Raw genomic sequence first — 17,435 nt, 5'->3', positions numbered from 1 at the left:
CATGTTTGCAGTTGAGCCACCATGTCATTTGAGAATATACAAATTGCTGGACAAAAGTTTTTTCAATGATCTCAGCTGATATTTGATGACAGGTTTTAAATTTAAAATGATGCCATAGTGTTTATATGTTAATTTTATGTTATTAAGACACCAGTTTAAATAATTTTCTTAGTCTATTCATTTTATTAGTTATTGTTGACTGCTAACAAACACTGAGGTAACAGCTTAAGCACTTAAACAATAATCACCCCATATACATTATTTATGGTTTGAATTGTTTCTTTATTAAAGTGCAGTGAGAACCTCTTCTCCAGGTTCTGCTACGACTAAATAAAGCTGAAAGTAGACCTATGCATTTCTCCTTTTTTCCATACACAATGCTCTACACTCCAGTAGGTGGAGCAAACGATCCTTCCTGCCTTAAAACACAGAGTTGGTGGTTTCAAGGATGTGTAGAAGAAGAGAGACGCGAGCAGCCGAGCACTGAACGCTTGAAGACCAGTTCAAGTTAGAGGATGTAACAACCGTCTTTGAATGAAGGACAGTTGTGGAGTATTTTCGTTGGATGCTGTATATTTTCAGTCTACAGGTGGCCACACGTAAGATATGCATTTTTTCAAGAACTACGTTATCTATTTATTATGTATGACATAATGAGCTGTTTTGCAAACACGTTCACAGAAAGAATCGATTCAAAAGAACAATGATTCGAATCGCTGATTCAGTCGAAAATACAACAGAATTGGTGATTGGCACAAATATCGATTTCGATCTTGATTCAGTATCAATATATCCTGTACAGAAAAATAGGTTTGCATTTTTAGCACTATTTGAAACTTTTCTTGCGTTAAAATTAAATTATATTAGTTTGCATTGATTAATATTCACTTGTGTGTGCTTATATAATTATCATTAAAAATAATATGATGTAAGTTATTCACTTTTTAAAATTTCACATTTAAAGAAATCTACTGTTTAGTCGTGTCTATATATTTAATAAAATGCAAAACCTAAAAATAAGTAAGAAGTTATGATCTGCAATACTTTTTTAGCAACTAGACTAGATGCATGCATATTTATTAAAGAGACATACATGCACCTGTGGGTAATGGCATTATAAATGAAAATTATAATTTTTCCAGCCACAAAATGACTCTAATTTGCCTCTTTGCGTTGGAATTCTCTATTTTAACCTTAAAGGGTTAGTTCACCCAAAAATGAAAATCATTATTTTGTTATTAACCCAGTGTTTTGTATGTTAATGCTGATTTACGTGAATAATACCACAGGAGTGAAGCGCAAATCTTTGTTTACAAAGGAAATCAAGTTGCAGCCATGAAGGCTATGGATTCATGCCGAATGAGAGAGGTAGGCTGAGCCCAATTTAAGATTTGTCAGCTTTTTTATTCTGTTTTGCGATTTCCATGAATTTTAACAATAGGACTAACGTTAGTCCATTTTATCCCACTGGGCATGGACATACATCTCGTTTCTTTTCCCAAATCTTCACTCGCGTCGCACCCATTTTCGCAGGGAATTATAAACATTTCTTCCTTTTGTTTGTTTATAATTAAGTCTATTATACCCATTCACATCCTTTACTGTGGGAAAGTAGAAAAAACACTGTAGGACGAATAGGCTACATTTTTTCTTCACATTTTATTTAACACAGTTTGTGCTTGTTATTAGACTTGGTAAGGCGCGTCAAGTTTATTTGAATGGCGCATTTCACACACAGGCGATTTTGCTTTCGCTTTCTCTGGCAGTGCATAATCAAACAGCTTAAATGTCTTGACCCTGTGGAAGATAAAATTCGCTCTTCAGAACTTTCACAACAAGTGTTGCTTTGCAACATCAGGAGAAAACATGAGGACGGAGATATTTGTGAAGGTGTCTATCCGGCTCGTGTCCCATATTTTTTTTTAACTAATATTTACTTTTCTTATATTCTTTAGGTTACCATTGTTTGCTGTTAACTGCTTAAATGTTTTACAGCCTGTGGTTGTTTCACTGACGGAAGTGCTGAAATAAACAATCCCTGCAAAGTTTTTAGTTTAACTATAGAAGAGGATTTAGTGTGCGTATAGAGTCGGTGGGCGGGCTTAACATAATGACAGCAAAGTTGCGGTGGTTCTGTGTGCTACTTGTAAACAAAGAAGCTGGCGAACAGCGTTCTTTGAAACTGCTTTGGCCGCGACTCCGGAAGAATGGGAGTTAAGCTTTGCTTTGAGAAAAGAACAAAGAACGGCACTGAAGTCATTCTTAGGAAAGGAAGATGTGTTCGGAGTTTTGCCGACCGGATTCAGCGAAATTTTATCTATCAACTAGCTCCGCTTCACCTTCTTCGTTGCTCTTGTTGGTTGTAGCGCTATCGTATTAGCCTGGTTTTACCAGACTCTCATACATTTCATTTGTACATAGAGTCTGGCCACTCTCCATTGACAAGTGTTTACTTCCTTGAAGGCGGGCACCCCGTTGAATTGTATTGGATCTGCCAAGAGTCACTCTGATCTGCCATAACCAATCGCTAACGTTTGGTCGTGACGTATGTCACGCGCCGTTCGCCTTTGATTCTCACATTAACTGAGCACACCACCTCAGTGTCAGTGATAAAACCTTGTGCATTCGGATTGTGATTTATTCACGGTGGAGACGAGAGTTTTGTGATCGGAACGCACTGCTCTCGTGGTGCATATCTCGTGCAATCATAACATGATTGTATATGCTGTAAATAAAATGTCATATGCTTGGTATGATAAGAATAAATGCTGCCGTAAATAACAGCCCAATTCAAATGTTTACGTGCTTTTCTTTTCTTTTTTGAGCGGTGATGAAATATTTTGCTCTTGTAAACAATTGCCAGCATTTAAAGAAATACAAGTCTAGAAATGCAAATTACAGCTCACGCAGCCATACGGTGTTCTGCAGGTTTTTTTTTAAGTGATATATTCTTGAAAACACAGATGTGGATCCGGAGAGCAATTACATTACCACACAACCTTGGAGTTTGTCAAAAGCAGTCGGTAATTCAGCCTGGGTTTTTTTCGCGGCTGGTGGGAGACGGACGGCTTCAGTAACGGAGCGAGCTGAAAAACACTTTTCCCGGACCACAACATCATGGCCACCAACAAAACTCAGCAGTGATTGTTCTTGCTCCGTGTAACGGGAGTTCGTTTGTTCAGGGCAGAAGGAGGCGGGAACCGGCAAACGTGTAACAGCTTTTAATCAAATAATAAACACAAAATGAAAGTAAAAGCGGCAGCCCCTCACGGACGACTGCCGCGCACATGCATAACAAAATGTAAACAAAACACAACTTAAAATCCAGGCCAGGTCCTCTCTCGTCCTTCACCGGTGTCGCTCGTCCTTATATGCCTCCGTGCTCCCTCATGAGAGGACTCGAGACCGGTGAGTCTCCTTCTCAATCACGCACACCGATCTCGCTCGCTCGTCCACCTCGCCACACTCCGGCTTTAACTTCTGGACATTTGTCAGGTGCCACACACTCGCATCTTTCACCGCCGCCATTACTGAACTACAACTTAAACTAGCGCACGACATCAACGTCATCGCTCTCAGCCACTCCCTCTGTTCACTGATTGGACCGGTAAAAAATTGTTCGGGCGAAAACCTAAGCATATACAGCAGTCCCAGACGTAGTACTGAAGGAAAATGAAAATTGAGCGGAAGTACGTAGGAGGGCGGAGCCAGGCTACTATCGTTTTGCAAGCAGAGGGAATTTGAAAGACAACTGTTTTTCCCGCCCCTCGGATTTAGCGCTACTAATGATGTGTTCCCAGACCCAACATTTTGATATGTGTCTGGCTTGTCAGGCAAATCAAAAGCAGGTTTGCCGTGTGTGTGTGCGCGAGAGAGAGAGAGAGAGAGAGAAAACCTCACGAAACTAGGCTACTAGTGTCGCGGAGCGGGAGTGTTACGGATACGTGGTGTTGCCATAGACAATAAATTAATTAATTTGGTAAATAAATATAAACAATATATATACTATATTTCAGGGCTCAGTGCTAAGGATTTTTTTCAGGGGTTCAAATTTTTACTTGCCCTGTCAGAATTTTCACTGACCCTACCACAAAAAAAGACAAATAAAATAAAATAGGCCTAGTATTGTTTTTGAGCCATATAAGCTTAATAAATAAGGTTATGACTCTAAAAACTAATATCCTAACTCATATATTTTTTTTATATTGTTAAAGACCGTCAGTAATAAAATAAGAACACATAATCAAATTATGAGCAAAAGCACAAATAAATAAAGCAGAACAAACATATACAAATGAAATAAACAGTTCTTTTCATGTAGGTCAAAACTAGATTGTCAGGTAGCCTACAAAAATAGTAATCAAATGTAAAATATAACTGCATAGTCTGCATAAAATGATATGCCACTGCATATAAATATAGATGAACCCTTATTAAGTTATTCAGTCAAGAGCAGTGTGATTTTTTTTTTTTTTTTTGTCTTTTGTTATCTCAATATTTATATAGCCAATGACGATATTTTTCCGTCTTTCCATGTGTTCACTGTTATACGGTAGGGGGCGCTGTAGCGCATTTCCTGCACGAGAACAGAATCTCCTGATCAAAACACTGCAGAAGAAGCAACGTGCGATATCATGTGTAAGCAGATGCATATGTAAAATAACGCGATCATCACCATTAAACAGCATATAAATCACAACTGCCTAATGTTATTGAATGAAATGTCAACCCAGGACGAGTTATAGGACTGTCAAGCTTTGGGGTGTTGATGGACTCCATCTACAACATCTGTGTTTTGTTCATCGTTCGGACGTAACGTAGTCTTTTACAAAAACGTGATTTTTTTCAGCTTTATGCTCAAAATGTTGCTTTTTCATGAAACTTGCAACATTCAAGTGTTGATTAAAAAAATAATATATGAAGCTGGAATAAAACAGTGGGTCTGTTCTTTCTTTTGATATATTGCATGTTTAGATATTCTGTGGACCATTAAAACTTGTGAAAATGAGCATAAATGCTGGCGGTGACTGGCAAATTTCATGTTTACGTTCATTTAAAAGACCTAACCGACTATGTTTACAATGATACTCAACAAGACAGTCATTTTGATATAATTTTGTGTGAATATTCGCGCGCTGTGAGACGCGTGGCCGTGCGTGTGTGTGTGTGTGTGTGTGTGTGTGGTGTGTTGCTGCCCTTCGCGACGAGCAAACTGAGAGACACACTTTCTCGTCTATGTGCGCTTGAATATTTAAATTGGCAAGGCTTAAAAATGCTCAAATGATCAGTTTCCGTGAAGATGCAGCTTTGGCCCGAGTGTCTTTCACGCTGGCACTGAACCATCGGGCAATTCTTATTGCCGACCGTAATGACAAATAATTTTTGTCATTCATTCAGGGGGGGCGGGAGGTCGTTTTGGGAGGGCGGGGCGCCCCCCCAAAACAATGGTTGGGGAAACACTGATATATATATAAGGCTCAAACATGCGTGTTTATTTTAGTAGGCCTACTTCCGTCAGTGAAACAACAAACTACAGTCTGTAAAACATTTAAATAAATATCTGTAAATAATCGAAATATAAATAGTATAAGTTAAATATTAGTTAAAGAAAAAATTCGTTTATATTTCCTCAGCACAGACGTGCGTCATATGCCTCTTTACGCTGAAAGGGAAGACACGAGCAGGAAAGAAGCATCGTTTTCTAATATCTTAATGTTTTCTCCTGATGTTCCAAAACTGATAGGCTGCTTGTAGTAAAATGTGAAGAATGAAATTATCTTCCGCAGGGTCAAGAACTGAGGCTTTGTTTGATTATGCGCTTTGAGAGAAAGCGAAACTAAAAATCTCCGGCGTGTATGAAATACGCTATAGGCCTACACATAAACTTGACCAAGTCTAATAGCAAGCACAAACTGTGTTAAATAAAGTAAAGTTTGAAGTCAAATGTATCTGTCCTAATCCGTTTTCTACTTTACCACAGTAAATGATGCGAATATAGCCTAGGCTACTCCTAAATTAATCAAACAAGGAAGACACGTTTAATCCCCTGTGAGAGATGTAAATGAGGATTTGGGGAAACAAATAAGAGATTCCATGTCCAGTAGAATAAAATGGAGTAAGCGTTAAATTCGAGGAAAATCGTGTGACCAGATAGCAAAACGCAAGCGATCTTAAATTTGTCTCCCCACACAAAGCCTCTCTCGATCGGCATGAATCCTTATGTTTCCATGGCTGCGATGTAACATTTAATTGCAAACATATTTATTTTGTAAATTAAGCTTTGTGCTTCACTCGTGTCATTAATATTCACGTAAAACAGCATTCACAAACAAAAAAAGGTGTTTTGGCCAACCACCGCCGGTGCTCCCTGCTTAGTTGACGTGCAACTTTACATTCTCCTATGCGCTGATTTACTAGCCCAAGCGCCATTGGCCCCGTTGACGGCAGCTAAATATTTTATGTTTAGTAAGCAGGATTTGATGGCCGCATTCCTAGACTTATAAAATGCAATTCAATGCTTAGTTGACGTGCTGTTGACGTCCCTGCTTAGTTGACGTGCAACTTTACATTCTCCTATGCGCTGATTTACTAGCCCAAGCGCCATTGGTCCCGTTGACGGCAGCTAAATATTATGTTTAGTAAGCAGGATTTGATGGCCGCATTCCTAGACTTATAAAATGCAATTCAATGTGGAAGTAATCCAAGTATTCAGAATACGTTACTCAGATTGGCGCATGTAATAAACTGTTTTCCCTTATTCATCGGCTGGCTGTCGGTTGCGATGTGTTCATCGCGCGAGTTCATATCGCGATGACGATGAAAATTCGATGTATCGTTCAGCCCTATTGTGGACCCATTTGGGGAAGTAAAAAATTTCACAGCTTTATACCCATCATGCTTGAATATCATCATTCAAATTTTCAAAGATTTTTACTGTAGCCTTATGAATTTATGGACCAACGAATTTGACAAACGACAGTACAGTAAGAAGAGCCTTTGCATAAATGGCACCAGTGGCCCAATTGGAGGCGCTATATCTCGGCTGTCTTCATGGTAGCGTTCACATGTCCACAGGGGCATTATACCCAGTGTGCCAGACTGTCACCATGCAAAATTCCAGACATTTTTACTGTAGCATTTTGAAGTTATGGATTCATGAATGACATGTATGACAGTACAGTTAGAATAGCTATTGCATTATTGGCCCATTTGGAGGCGCTATATCTCGGCTGTCTTTATTGGTGCGTTCAAAGTTCCACTGGGGCATTATACCCAGTGTGCCAGACTGTCACCATGCAAAATTCCAGACATTTTTAATGTAGCATTTTGAAGTTATGGATTCATGAATTTGACATATATGACAATACAGTTAGAATAGCTATTGCATTGTTGGCCCATTTGGAGGTGCTATATCTCAGCTGCCTTTATGGGTGCATTCACAGTTCCACTGGGGCATTATACCCAGTGTGCTTGACTGTCACCATGCAAAATTCCAGACATTTTTTACTGTAGCATTTTGAAGTTATTGATTCATGAATTTGACATCTATGACAGAAAATGCAAGCAAAAAAAAAAAAAAATGAATCTTTGAATCCTAAATTTGAAAATCGAATACCAACCCATCAAACTAATATTTGAATATTCTGGTCCAGCCCTGATAATTCAGTCACTTATCTTTTGATTTTTCCAGATCTGGTCCTTTGGGGGTCTGTATCACGACCACAAATCCCACAACAATTCACCAATAAATACTGGGAATATTCACATCATCCTACAAGAGAAGGACAAACTCCAGGTGTTGTAGCTGAAATCTGTGTGACTGTTAGAGATGGAGTTTATTAAAGAGGAGATTAAAGAAATGAGGGATCCAGAACTATCCAGAATAAAACATAAAGATACTGAGGAACAAACAGGTTGGTGTCCATTCTTGATTATTCATTATTGGCTGTTGAGAAACATTTAGGCAACAAAGCTTCAGTTCAACACATTGGATGATAAATAAAGAATACAGAAAATGCATCTAAATGGTCAAAGGGTCATTCCATGTCAAATTTCAGAAAGTTCCCTGACTCAAATTTTTAACTTTGATTTGTAACTCCAGAAGTATTAAAGATAACTTAAAAAAAAGAATCTAAAGGATATTTTTTTTAACAAACATTTATTTTGGTGTCTTAATTGTAAAAGTCTTATATGGATCAATATCATAGATATGGAAATCTTAATGCGGTTCCATGAGAAAATTGGTAACCTGTACAATTGTATTTTTAGTGGTCAAAAACCAAATGGGGTTCACTTTGCACTTTAAATTAAATTAAAATTAATTAATCGAGTTTTCCTGTAGCCACTCCCTTGTTCTCTTGGCTGTGTGCTTAGGGTTGTTGTCCTGTTGGAAGATGACCCGTCGCCTCAGCCTAAGGTCCAGAGCGCTCTCGAGCAGGTTTTAATCCAGGATGTCTCTGTACATTGCTGAATTCATCTTTCCCTTAATCCTGACTAGTCTCCCAGTTCCTTCCGCTGAAAAACATCCCCACAGCATGATGCTGCCACCACCATGCTTCACTGTAGGGATGGTATTGGCCAGGTGTTGAGCGGTGCCTGGATTCCTCCTGACATGACGCTTGCCATTCAGGCCAAAGAGTTTAATCTTTGTTTCATCAGACCAGAGAATTTTGTTTTCAGGGAGGTGCCTTTTGGCAATCTCCTGGTGGCCTTTTACTGAGGAGTGGCTTCCGCCTGGCCACTCTACCATAAAGGCCTGATTGATGGTTTGCTGCAAAGATGGTTGTTCTTCTGGAAGGTTTTTCTCATGCCACAGTAGGCCTGCACGATAAATCATTATAAAATTGCGATCTCGATTCACCCTGTTAACAATTTAATTTTTAAATGACTTCGATTTAAAAAAAATTAATTTAAAAAATTGGCCTTTATTTTTAAAGGATGTACCGCTCTCACAAAGTTCAGGCTTCACCCTCAGCCAATGACAAAGCGCCTTTTAGTCACGCATTTCACTCGTCAGTTCAGGGCTTCACCCTCAGTTAATATAATTCAAAGGATTATAAAAAGAAGATGTGCTGTAAAACTATTATAAACTAGCCGTGTTCCGTCAAGTGCAACTTCCTTCCCTTCACAGCAGCAGCGCTGTCATTTCTTCCTAAACCTAAACTTAACGTCAGAATCAGTTATTGTTGTAAAAGGCAGTGTCTACTGTTGCTAAAATGCAGGACGTGTTTGGTGACAAAAAGAGCTATTAAATGCACAATAATCCACAGAAAAGACGCTGTTTCCAACTTCAAGGTGGCTTGTGTGCACACGCTGTGTGTGAAACGGACTGACTTGCACATACATTAGGCTTCATGTGCGCGTCTAAACCATCAAATACACAACACTTAGACTATGTCAAAATGACCGGATTGGAGAGCAGTCACTTAAACACAGTTTATGTCTTAAATGGCTGTAAATGGTTTGGAGAAATGGGAGAATATGATATTATTAGATCTGCATTCGGTCTTAAAGGGGCAGCATCTAATAAACCTGCTGACGATTGAGCCATTAATGTGAATCAAACAAAAGGCAAAGAGAAAATATGCCATACCCACATAACTCCAGTAGGAGCAAGGAAATAACAGAAGCCATTGCTTACCATCTAGCAAAAGATATGGTTCCAATATACAACGTAGAACGTGACGGATTTCTAAAGATGATCCATACATTGGACAAACGCTACTCAATACCATCCTGCAACTATTTTGAATGTTGTATGACGTTTCAATTAGCCTATTTAGAGCCATATTTAGTGCAGTGCGTTAAATTTCTATTTTTGGTAACCTAGTTGAATTGCCAGTTGAATGCTAATTGTACAAAAGGCAAGCAGTTAAAGAGTGTTTCTTCTTTATTCATTGAAGCCTCTCTGTTTACAGGCTTGTGGTGATGTACAATCTTCTATGTGCCAAAACAAATATTTTTGGTACTGGCAATTTTTGTCATGGTTCATGGGTGCAATAAAACATTACACTTCATGAGAAAAAAAATTGTTGCAGAGAATCGTGATATGAATTCTAAGCTAAATAAATTGTGATTGCTATTTTTCCCAGAATCGTGCAGGCCTATGCCACAGAGAAACGCCGGAGCTCTGTCAGAGTGAACATCGGGTTCTTGGTCCCCTCCCTGACTAAGGCCCTTCTCCCCTGATTGGTCAATTTGTCCGGGTGGCCAGCTTTAGGAAGAGTCCTAGTGGTTCCAAACTTCTTCCATTTACAGATGCTGGAGGCCACTTTGCTCATTGGGACCTTCAATGTTGCAGAAAGTTTTCTGTACCCTTCCCCAGATCTGTGCCTCGATACAATCCTGTTTCTGAGGTCTACAGACAATTCCTTGAACTTCATGGCTTGTTTGTGCTCTGACAAGTGTGTGTTCCTTTCCATGTACAATCAACTGAATTTACCATAGGTGAACCCTGCACTGGGACACCCTGCGGTCTCGTGGACTTAACGGACACACGCACGCAGCGGTCATTGTAAGTCCACAAGACCGAAAGTGCACATAAACTATGCCAGTTGGGGAAGGGCCCAAGTGGTAGAAATACCTCAAGGATGATCAGTGAATAACAGGATGCACCTGAGCTCAATTTGAGTGTCATGGCAAAGGCTGTGAATACTCATGTACATGCGATTCCCTAGCAATCCCACCATTTTTTGTAATATACATTTGCAAATATTTAAAAAAAAACAACAGTTTAACACATGGAACTGCATTGTGCCGTGTCAGTAAAATCGTTATTTTATAAGAGCCTGTCTCAAGGTGCAGCAGTCTTTCCTATTTATTTGCACTCTGTCTTACTTGCGCTCTCTCTAGAGTGTGTGTTGTGGTGCTTTGCTAGTTCTAGCTTGTGTGAGCATATCTTAAACGTGTTAAAAAACGATCCGTGTCACTTCAGAGTACTCGTCAATATTCATGGCAGGGAACACTAAGAAGCAAATATATTTATTAAGTATAATGAGGTTGGGTTCCCATTCAACTGTCCATCCTATTAGAAACTGCTAGGCAATAAAATAATTGTAAAAAAAACAACAGTATTGTATTTCGCTAGGTTATATATAGTGTAAACGTATGCAAGCACGAATAAGAACCGTTTGAGGGGGATGCCAGGTGTGCGTAAAAAAAAAGAATATTCAAATCCCAATTTTTAAAATCGAATACCAACCCATCGAACGAATATTTGAATATTCTGGTCCAGCCCTGGTAATTCAGTAGAAATTCAGTCACTTATCTTTGATTTTTCCAGATCTGGTCCTTTGGGCGTCTGTATCACGACCACAAATCCCACAACAATTCACCAATAAATACTGGGAATATTCACATCATCCTACAAGAGAAGGACAAACTCCAGGTGTAGCAGCTGAAATCTGTGTGACTGTTAAAGATGGACTTTATTAAAGTGGAGATTGAAGACATGAGTTATCCAGAACCATCCAGAATAAAACATGAAGATACTGAGGAACAAACAGGTTGGTGTCCATTCTTGATTCTTCATTATTGACTGTTGAGAAACATTAAGGTAACAAAGCTTTAGTTCAACACATTGGATGATAAATAAAGAATATAGAAAATGCTTCTAAATGGTCCAAGGGTCCTTCCATGTCAAATTTCAGAAACTTCCCTGACTCAAATTTTTTACTTTGTTTTGTAACTCCAGAAGTATTAAAGATATCTTAATATACTTTTAGATTCTTTTTATTTTTATTTTGGTATCTTCATTTTAAAAGTCTTATGGTTCAATATCATAGATATGGACATTTTTATGCGGTTCCATAAGAAAATTGGTAACCTGTACAATTGTATTTTTAGTGGTCAAAAACCAAATGGGGTTCACTTTGCACTTTAAATTAAATTTAAATTCACAGAGTTGTCCTGTAGCCACTCCCTTATTATCTTGGCTGTGTGCTTATGGTTGTTGTCCTGTTGGAAGATAAACCTTCGCCTCAGTCTGAGGTCCAGAGTGCTCTCGAGCAGGTTTTCATCAAGGATGTCTCTGTACATTGCTGAATTAATCTTTCCCTTGATTCTGACTAGTCTCCCAGTTCCTGCTGCTGAAAAACATCCCCACAGCATGATGCTGCCACCACCATGCTTCACTGTAGGGATGGTATTGGCCAGGTGATGAGCGGTCCCTGGTTTCCTGCAGACATGACGCTTGCCATTTAGGCCAAAGAGTTCAATCTTTGTTTCATCAGACCAGAGAATTCTGTTTCTTGTGGTCAAAGTCCTTCAGGTGCCTTTTGGCAAAATCCAGGCGGCCTTTTACTGAGGATTTGCTTCCGCCTGGCCCATCTACCATAAAGGCCTGATTGGTGGTTTGCTGCAGAGATGTTTGTTCTTCTGGAAGGTTCTCCTCTCCTCACAGAAAATGCTGGAGCTCAGAGTGAACATCGGGTTCTTGGTCCCCTCCCTGACTAAGGCCCTGATTGGTCAGTTTGTCCGGGGCGGTCAGCTCTAGTAAGAGTCCTAGTGGTTCCAAACTTCCATTTACAGATGATGGAGGCCACTTTGCTCATTGGGACCTTCAATGCTGCAGAAAGTTTTTTGTACCCTTCCCCAGGTCTGTGCCTCAATACAATCTCTGTCTCTGAGGTCTACAGACAATTCCTTGAACTTCATGGCTTGTTTAGTGCTCTGACAGGTGTGTGTTCCTTTCCATGTCCAATCAACTGAATTTACCATAGGTGAACTCCATTCAAGGCCCTGTCCAACATGGCACTCTAAACCCTCACAGTCTTCCTCTGAGTCTGCACTTTCACGATGTAATGCTGCTTTGACTGCCGGGAAGAAGTCCACTGCGTATCCTTCACCAGTGCGGGATCGGCAGAAGTGCGCATCGAGGGCGCATATCGACCTCAAAGTTCGCGAGCACCCTTCTGAGACCTAAAATGACAAATGGGACACCCTTCGGTCTCATGGACTTAACGTACACGCAGCGGCCATTGTTAGTCCACAAAACCCAAAGTGCACATTAAGTGTACCAATTGAAATATCTCAAGGATGATCAGTGGAGACAGGATGCACCTGAGCTCAATTTGAGTGTCGTGGCAAAGGCTGTGAATACTTATGTACATGTGATTTTTAAATGTGCAAATATTTCAAACAACAGTTTAATAATTTGTGTACAATTTAATAATTTACACATGGAACTCCATTAATGTGCCGTGTAGGTAAAATTGTTATTTTATAAGAGCCTGTATCAAGGTGCAGTAGTCTTTCCTATTTATTTGCGCTTGGTCTTAATTGCGCTCTCTCTAGAGTGAATACGTCTGTTATATCTGTGTGTGTGTGTGTGTGTGTGTGTGTGTGTGTGTGTGTTGTGATGCCTTGCTAGTTCTCGCTTGAGTGACCATATCATAAACGTGTAAAAAAAAAATCGATCCGTGTCACTTCAGAGTACTCGTCAATATTCATGGTACTATTAGTTATAAATATTATATTTAGTTAGCTACTGTTATGTTGTAATGCTAAATACTTGAAACAACCCAAAACATTCATTAAACATCTTACATTTGGGTATTTAAGATAGGTTGGAGGTTATCCTAACTTTAAGAAGTTATTTACAATGATTTTTAAGAACATTCTTTTCGAGAATATGAATACTTCTTAAATTTGATTTTAAGAACAAGACATGCAAACTTTGGGCAAAAAAACTCAAAAAACATTGAAGTGTTTTTCACCCATTTTTGAGCTGTCACTGTTGGATTATAATGCAATAAAAGTCTTAGCATTTTGCTAAAGTCAGCAGATTTTACTAGTAGACCTTTCAATCTCTGTGTAAAAATAAAATATTGATGCTGCCATCTTTCTGAAGTCATTTTACCCTCCTGTAATTTGGCTCCAAATCGCAGGTAAAAATTGTCATGACATTCATGACATTTTAGTATTTGGGCTTTCTTCTTCATATATGGATTTCTTTCACCAGAAAAGAAAGATCAAAATCAAAAAAGTTGAGTTGACATTGAATGACCCCAAAATCTTATATAGCTGTTATCATCCACATTTTAAACGGATTAACAAGAAAATTATGGAACTAACACATCAAAGATCTGACACTTGATTTTCTGTTGCTTTCTTCTGTTAAATCAGAGTTCACTTGAGCTTATTTTAACCACATAATATTTGTATTTTAGACTGGATGGACATGAACAAGCAAAAACATGAACTGGATGAAGCAGAGGAGGAACAGCAGAGCATCAAAACTAGAGATCTGCGCACCTGCTCTCGATGTGGAAAGAGTTTCAGACGAAAAGGACACTGTAACACACACATGAGAATTCACACTGGAGAGAAACCGTATACATGCACTCAGTGTGGAAAGAGTTTCAGTAGAAAAGGACACTTTAACAAACACATGAGAATTCACACTGGAGAAAAACCATTTAACTGTGATCAGTGTGGTAAAGAGTTTATTTCATCATCAAATCTAAAACTACACCTGACAGTTCATTCAGACGAGAGGCCTTACGTGTGTTCTCACTGTGGAAAGAGTTTTTCACGGCTGCACAGTTTCAAACGGCACCAGAAAATGCATAATGAAGTGAAAGAGTATATGTGCTTTGAGTGTGGGAAGAGCTTTACTACAGCAGAAAATCTGAAACAGCACCAAAGGATTCATACAGGAGAGAAGCCGTATTTCTGTACTCAGTGTGGAGAGAGTTTCAGAGAGCCAACCGGGTTAAAAATTCATCTCCTCCGTCACACTGGAGTCTCTGCATTTAACTGTGATCAGTGTGGTAAAGCTTTTATTTCTTCATCACATCTAAAAAAACACCTGACAGTTCATTCAGATGAGAAGCCTCATGTGTGTTCTTTCTGTGGAAAGAGTTTTTCATGGCTGAGCAGTTTTAAACAGCACCAGAAAACACATGATGAAGTGAGAGATCATGTGTGCATTGACTGTGGGAAGAGATTTGCTAGAGCTGACCATCTGAAACTGCACCAAAGAATCCATACTGGGGAAAAACCTTACAAGTGCTCATATTGTGACAAGAGTTTCAATCGGTCTGGAAACCTGAAATTACATGAGCGAATTCATACTGGAGAGAAGCCGTACCGCTGTTCTCGGTGTGAGAAGAGTTTCACTCAGTCACATCACCTGAAAGAACATGAGCGAGTTCATACTGGAGAGAAGCCGTACCACTGTACTCAATGTGAGAAGAGTTTTAAAAGTATATCAAACCTTCTCCATCACATGAAATTTTTTTGCAAGTGAGCAAAACTTTTCTGCAACCCTCTACGGACACAATGAAGCTTGCGTCGCCATTGGCTAGTAATTTGTAAAATGCATGAACAATGTAACTCAAAAAAATAAATAAACAAAAACATACATTATCTGTCTGAATTATAATTTTTAATTTAATATAATTAAATTTTTACTTACAGGTCCAGGTAGGACTTGCCATGAAGATCATTAGACACTCTTCTTTTCAAGTGTCTCCATTCCCCAGGGATTTCTTAAACTTGGCATCCAGATTGATCAAGCATCTCTCTGAGCCATTCAATGAGGACCTTCAGCTCCTTGTTGATATACAACAGTTCAAGTTGCTTTCTGTCATCAGGCCACTTGTCATGGTTGAAAATTGCAAATGCTGACCTCACAGCTTGTGCATTTTGATCTTTGTTAACTCCAAGCAGGTTATCCAATTTAGCATGAAGGTGTTTCTCACAGGCTGAACATGCACGCTCCATCTGTTGTCTCAGATTATCTATGAGGATCTATTGTCTCTTTCCCCTCTCAAGTCAATGCCCTGAAAAGTTGTGGTATGAACACCAGGTGTTTTCTTTTCCAGACACTGTGTGATGAAAGTTTCCAGCATAGCATCTGGGAGAGGGTTGGTTTTCATGTAGTCAAGACTGGTCAAACAGCTCTCCACTGCAGCAACAGCACTTGGTAGGATGAGGTCTGCCTTCTGTAGAGTCTGATGTAATGTTGCTATCTCCTGCAGCACATCAGCCAGGAAATCGACAAAACACAACAAACTGCAGATCCTTCCTTTGAAAACCTTTTCCCCTCTACCAGCAATGTAAGCATTGTGACTGGTCTGGGCCAAATTCTCCATGAGAATAGCAACAGCTACATACTGCCCAGCTTGGCTCACAAGATCATCTTTTCCTTTTAAGAAGACATCTAGTGCCCTGTCCAAATGAGGCACCCAACGTGTTCCTTTCACTGGCTTTGGTTTGTAGAACTTAGATTCAAGTTCTTCACACACTGTCTTAAGTTCTCTGTGGCTCTTTGGGCTGAAATGGTAGGTTTTCCAAATCAAGTTTTACTGGCCAAGCTAGGTTTTCTACAGTACTTGCATGTCATCACATCTTCATCTTCATTATACAAAAGCCAATCAAAGTCTGACAGCCACTGGGTTTGAAACTTTCGCTTTTCCATTGGACTTTTGGATTCCGAATGCACAATCTTTTTTGCCACATTTGACGTGCTTTGCTGGGGTTCACTGGTGCATTCACCGTCTTCTGTCTGGCATGACAATTTTTTTTTAGAATTGAGTTTTCAAAAACCATTTTTTTTTTCTATAAAAAAACTAAACTGTATTATTAATCTTTAATTATTTTGAGTTTTATATTCATAAGACAAGATTACTCAAAATAAACCCTCACCTTTTTATAATACTGATCTTACAATAGTACATTGAAACCCTTTCAAACATGCGATTACAAAACAAAAAAACTTTTTAAACAAATTTGAAAGTTTTCGAATTCATTGAACTGCCCTAATATTATACTTTATTTCAGTATTTTATTTATAATCTTTTCTTACATGCATGTTTATTTGTTGTTATTCTGTTCTATACTCTTAACTGTACCACAATGTCTTGTTTGTTTTGTACAACCAAATAGTTTGTATATAGTAATATAGTATGTATATATTTCTGTATTTGTACTACCACATGACATGGAAAGTGTACCAACCTACCCCATAGATGAATTTAGCAGTTTTTACAGTATTTGAGAAAGATCAACAAACATTTTCACACAAGGATCAGTTGAGCTCCTCTGGAAGATTCATTATCACGTTATTACCTTGTCAATTCATTATAAAAGAGCCATGTTTGCAGTTGTTCCACCATGACATTTGAGAATATTCCAATTATCTCAGCTGATATTTATACAATGTTATAAAAGGTTTTAAATTTAAAATGTGTTTATAGGTTAATTTTCTTAGTCTGTTCATTGTATTTGTTATTATTGACTGCTAACAAACACTGAGGTAAACAGCTTAAGTACTAAAACAATAATCCCCCCATACACATTATTTATGGTTTCTTTATTAAAAGTGCAGTGAGAACCTCTTCTTCAGGTTCTGCTACGACTAAATAAAGATGAAAGTAGACCTATGCATTTCTCCTTTTTTCCATACACAATGCTCTACACTCCAGTAGGTG

The 17,435-nt window shown here is 38.8% G+C and overlaps 1 protein-coding gene across 5 annotated transcripts; it reads left to right on the top strand.

The window, feature by feature from the left end:
* Positions 1-427: 427 nt before the first annotated feature.
* LOC307129951 (uncharacterized protein) lies at positions 428-17,386 on the top strand. Of its 5 annotated transcripts, none has more exons than XM_079822763.1 (5): positions 440-599; positions 7,691-7,913; positions 11,282-11,504; positions 14,169-15,246; positions 15,421-17,386. In XM_079822763.1, the coding sequence occupies exons 3-5, from the start codon at positions 11,420-11,422 to the stop codon at positions 15,428-15,430; spliced, it is 1,173 nt and encodes a 390-aa protein (XP_079678889.1). In that variant the 5' UTR covers positions 440-599; positions 7,691-7,913; positions 11,282-11,419; the 3' UTR covers positions 15,431-17,386. The 5 variants fall into 5 exon arrangements, with proteins under 5 accessions (XP_079678893.1, XP_079678892.1, XP_079678889.1 ...); XM_079822765.1 differs by lacking the exon at positions 15,421-17,386 and adding an exon at positions 1,319-1,368 and having other exon boundaries at positions 447-599; positions 14,169-15,355; XM_079822764.1 differs by lacking the exon at positions 15,421-17,386 and adding an exon at positions 1,290-1,368 and having other exon boundaries at positions 453-599; positions 14,169-15,355.
* The last annotated feature ends 49 nt before the right edge of the window (positions 17,387-17,435 follow it).

This window comes from Gobio gobio (genome assembly GCF_949357685.1).
Source record: "Gobio gobio genome assembly, chromosome: 8".
Lineage (NCBI taxonomy): Eukaryota > Metazoa > Chordata > Actinopteri > Cypriniformes > Gobionidae > Gobio > Gobio gobio.
The sequence above is the reverse complement of the archived record's forward strand: the minus strand, read 5'-3'. Positions and strand labels throughout refer to the sequence as shown.

Coding starts and splice junctions, on each gene's coding strand:
- LOC307129951 (XM_079822763.1), top strand. CDS start 11,420: ATGGACTTTATTAAAGTGGAGATTGAAGACATGAGTTATCCAGAACCA. Junction 11,505..14,168: donor AGATACTGAGGAACAAACAG/GTTGGTGTCCAT, acceptor TTTGTATTTTAG/ACTGGATGGACATGAACAAG.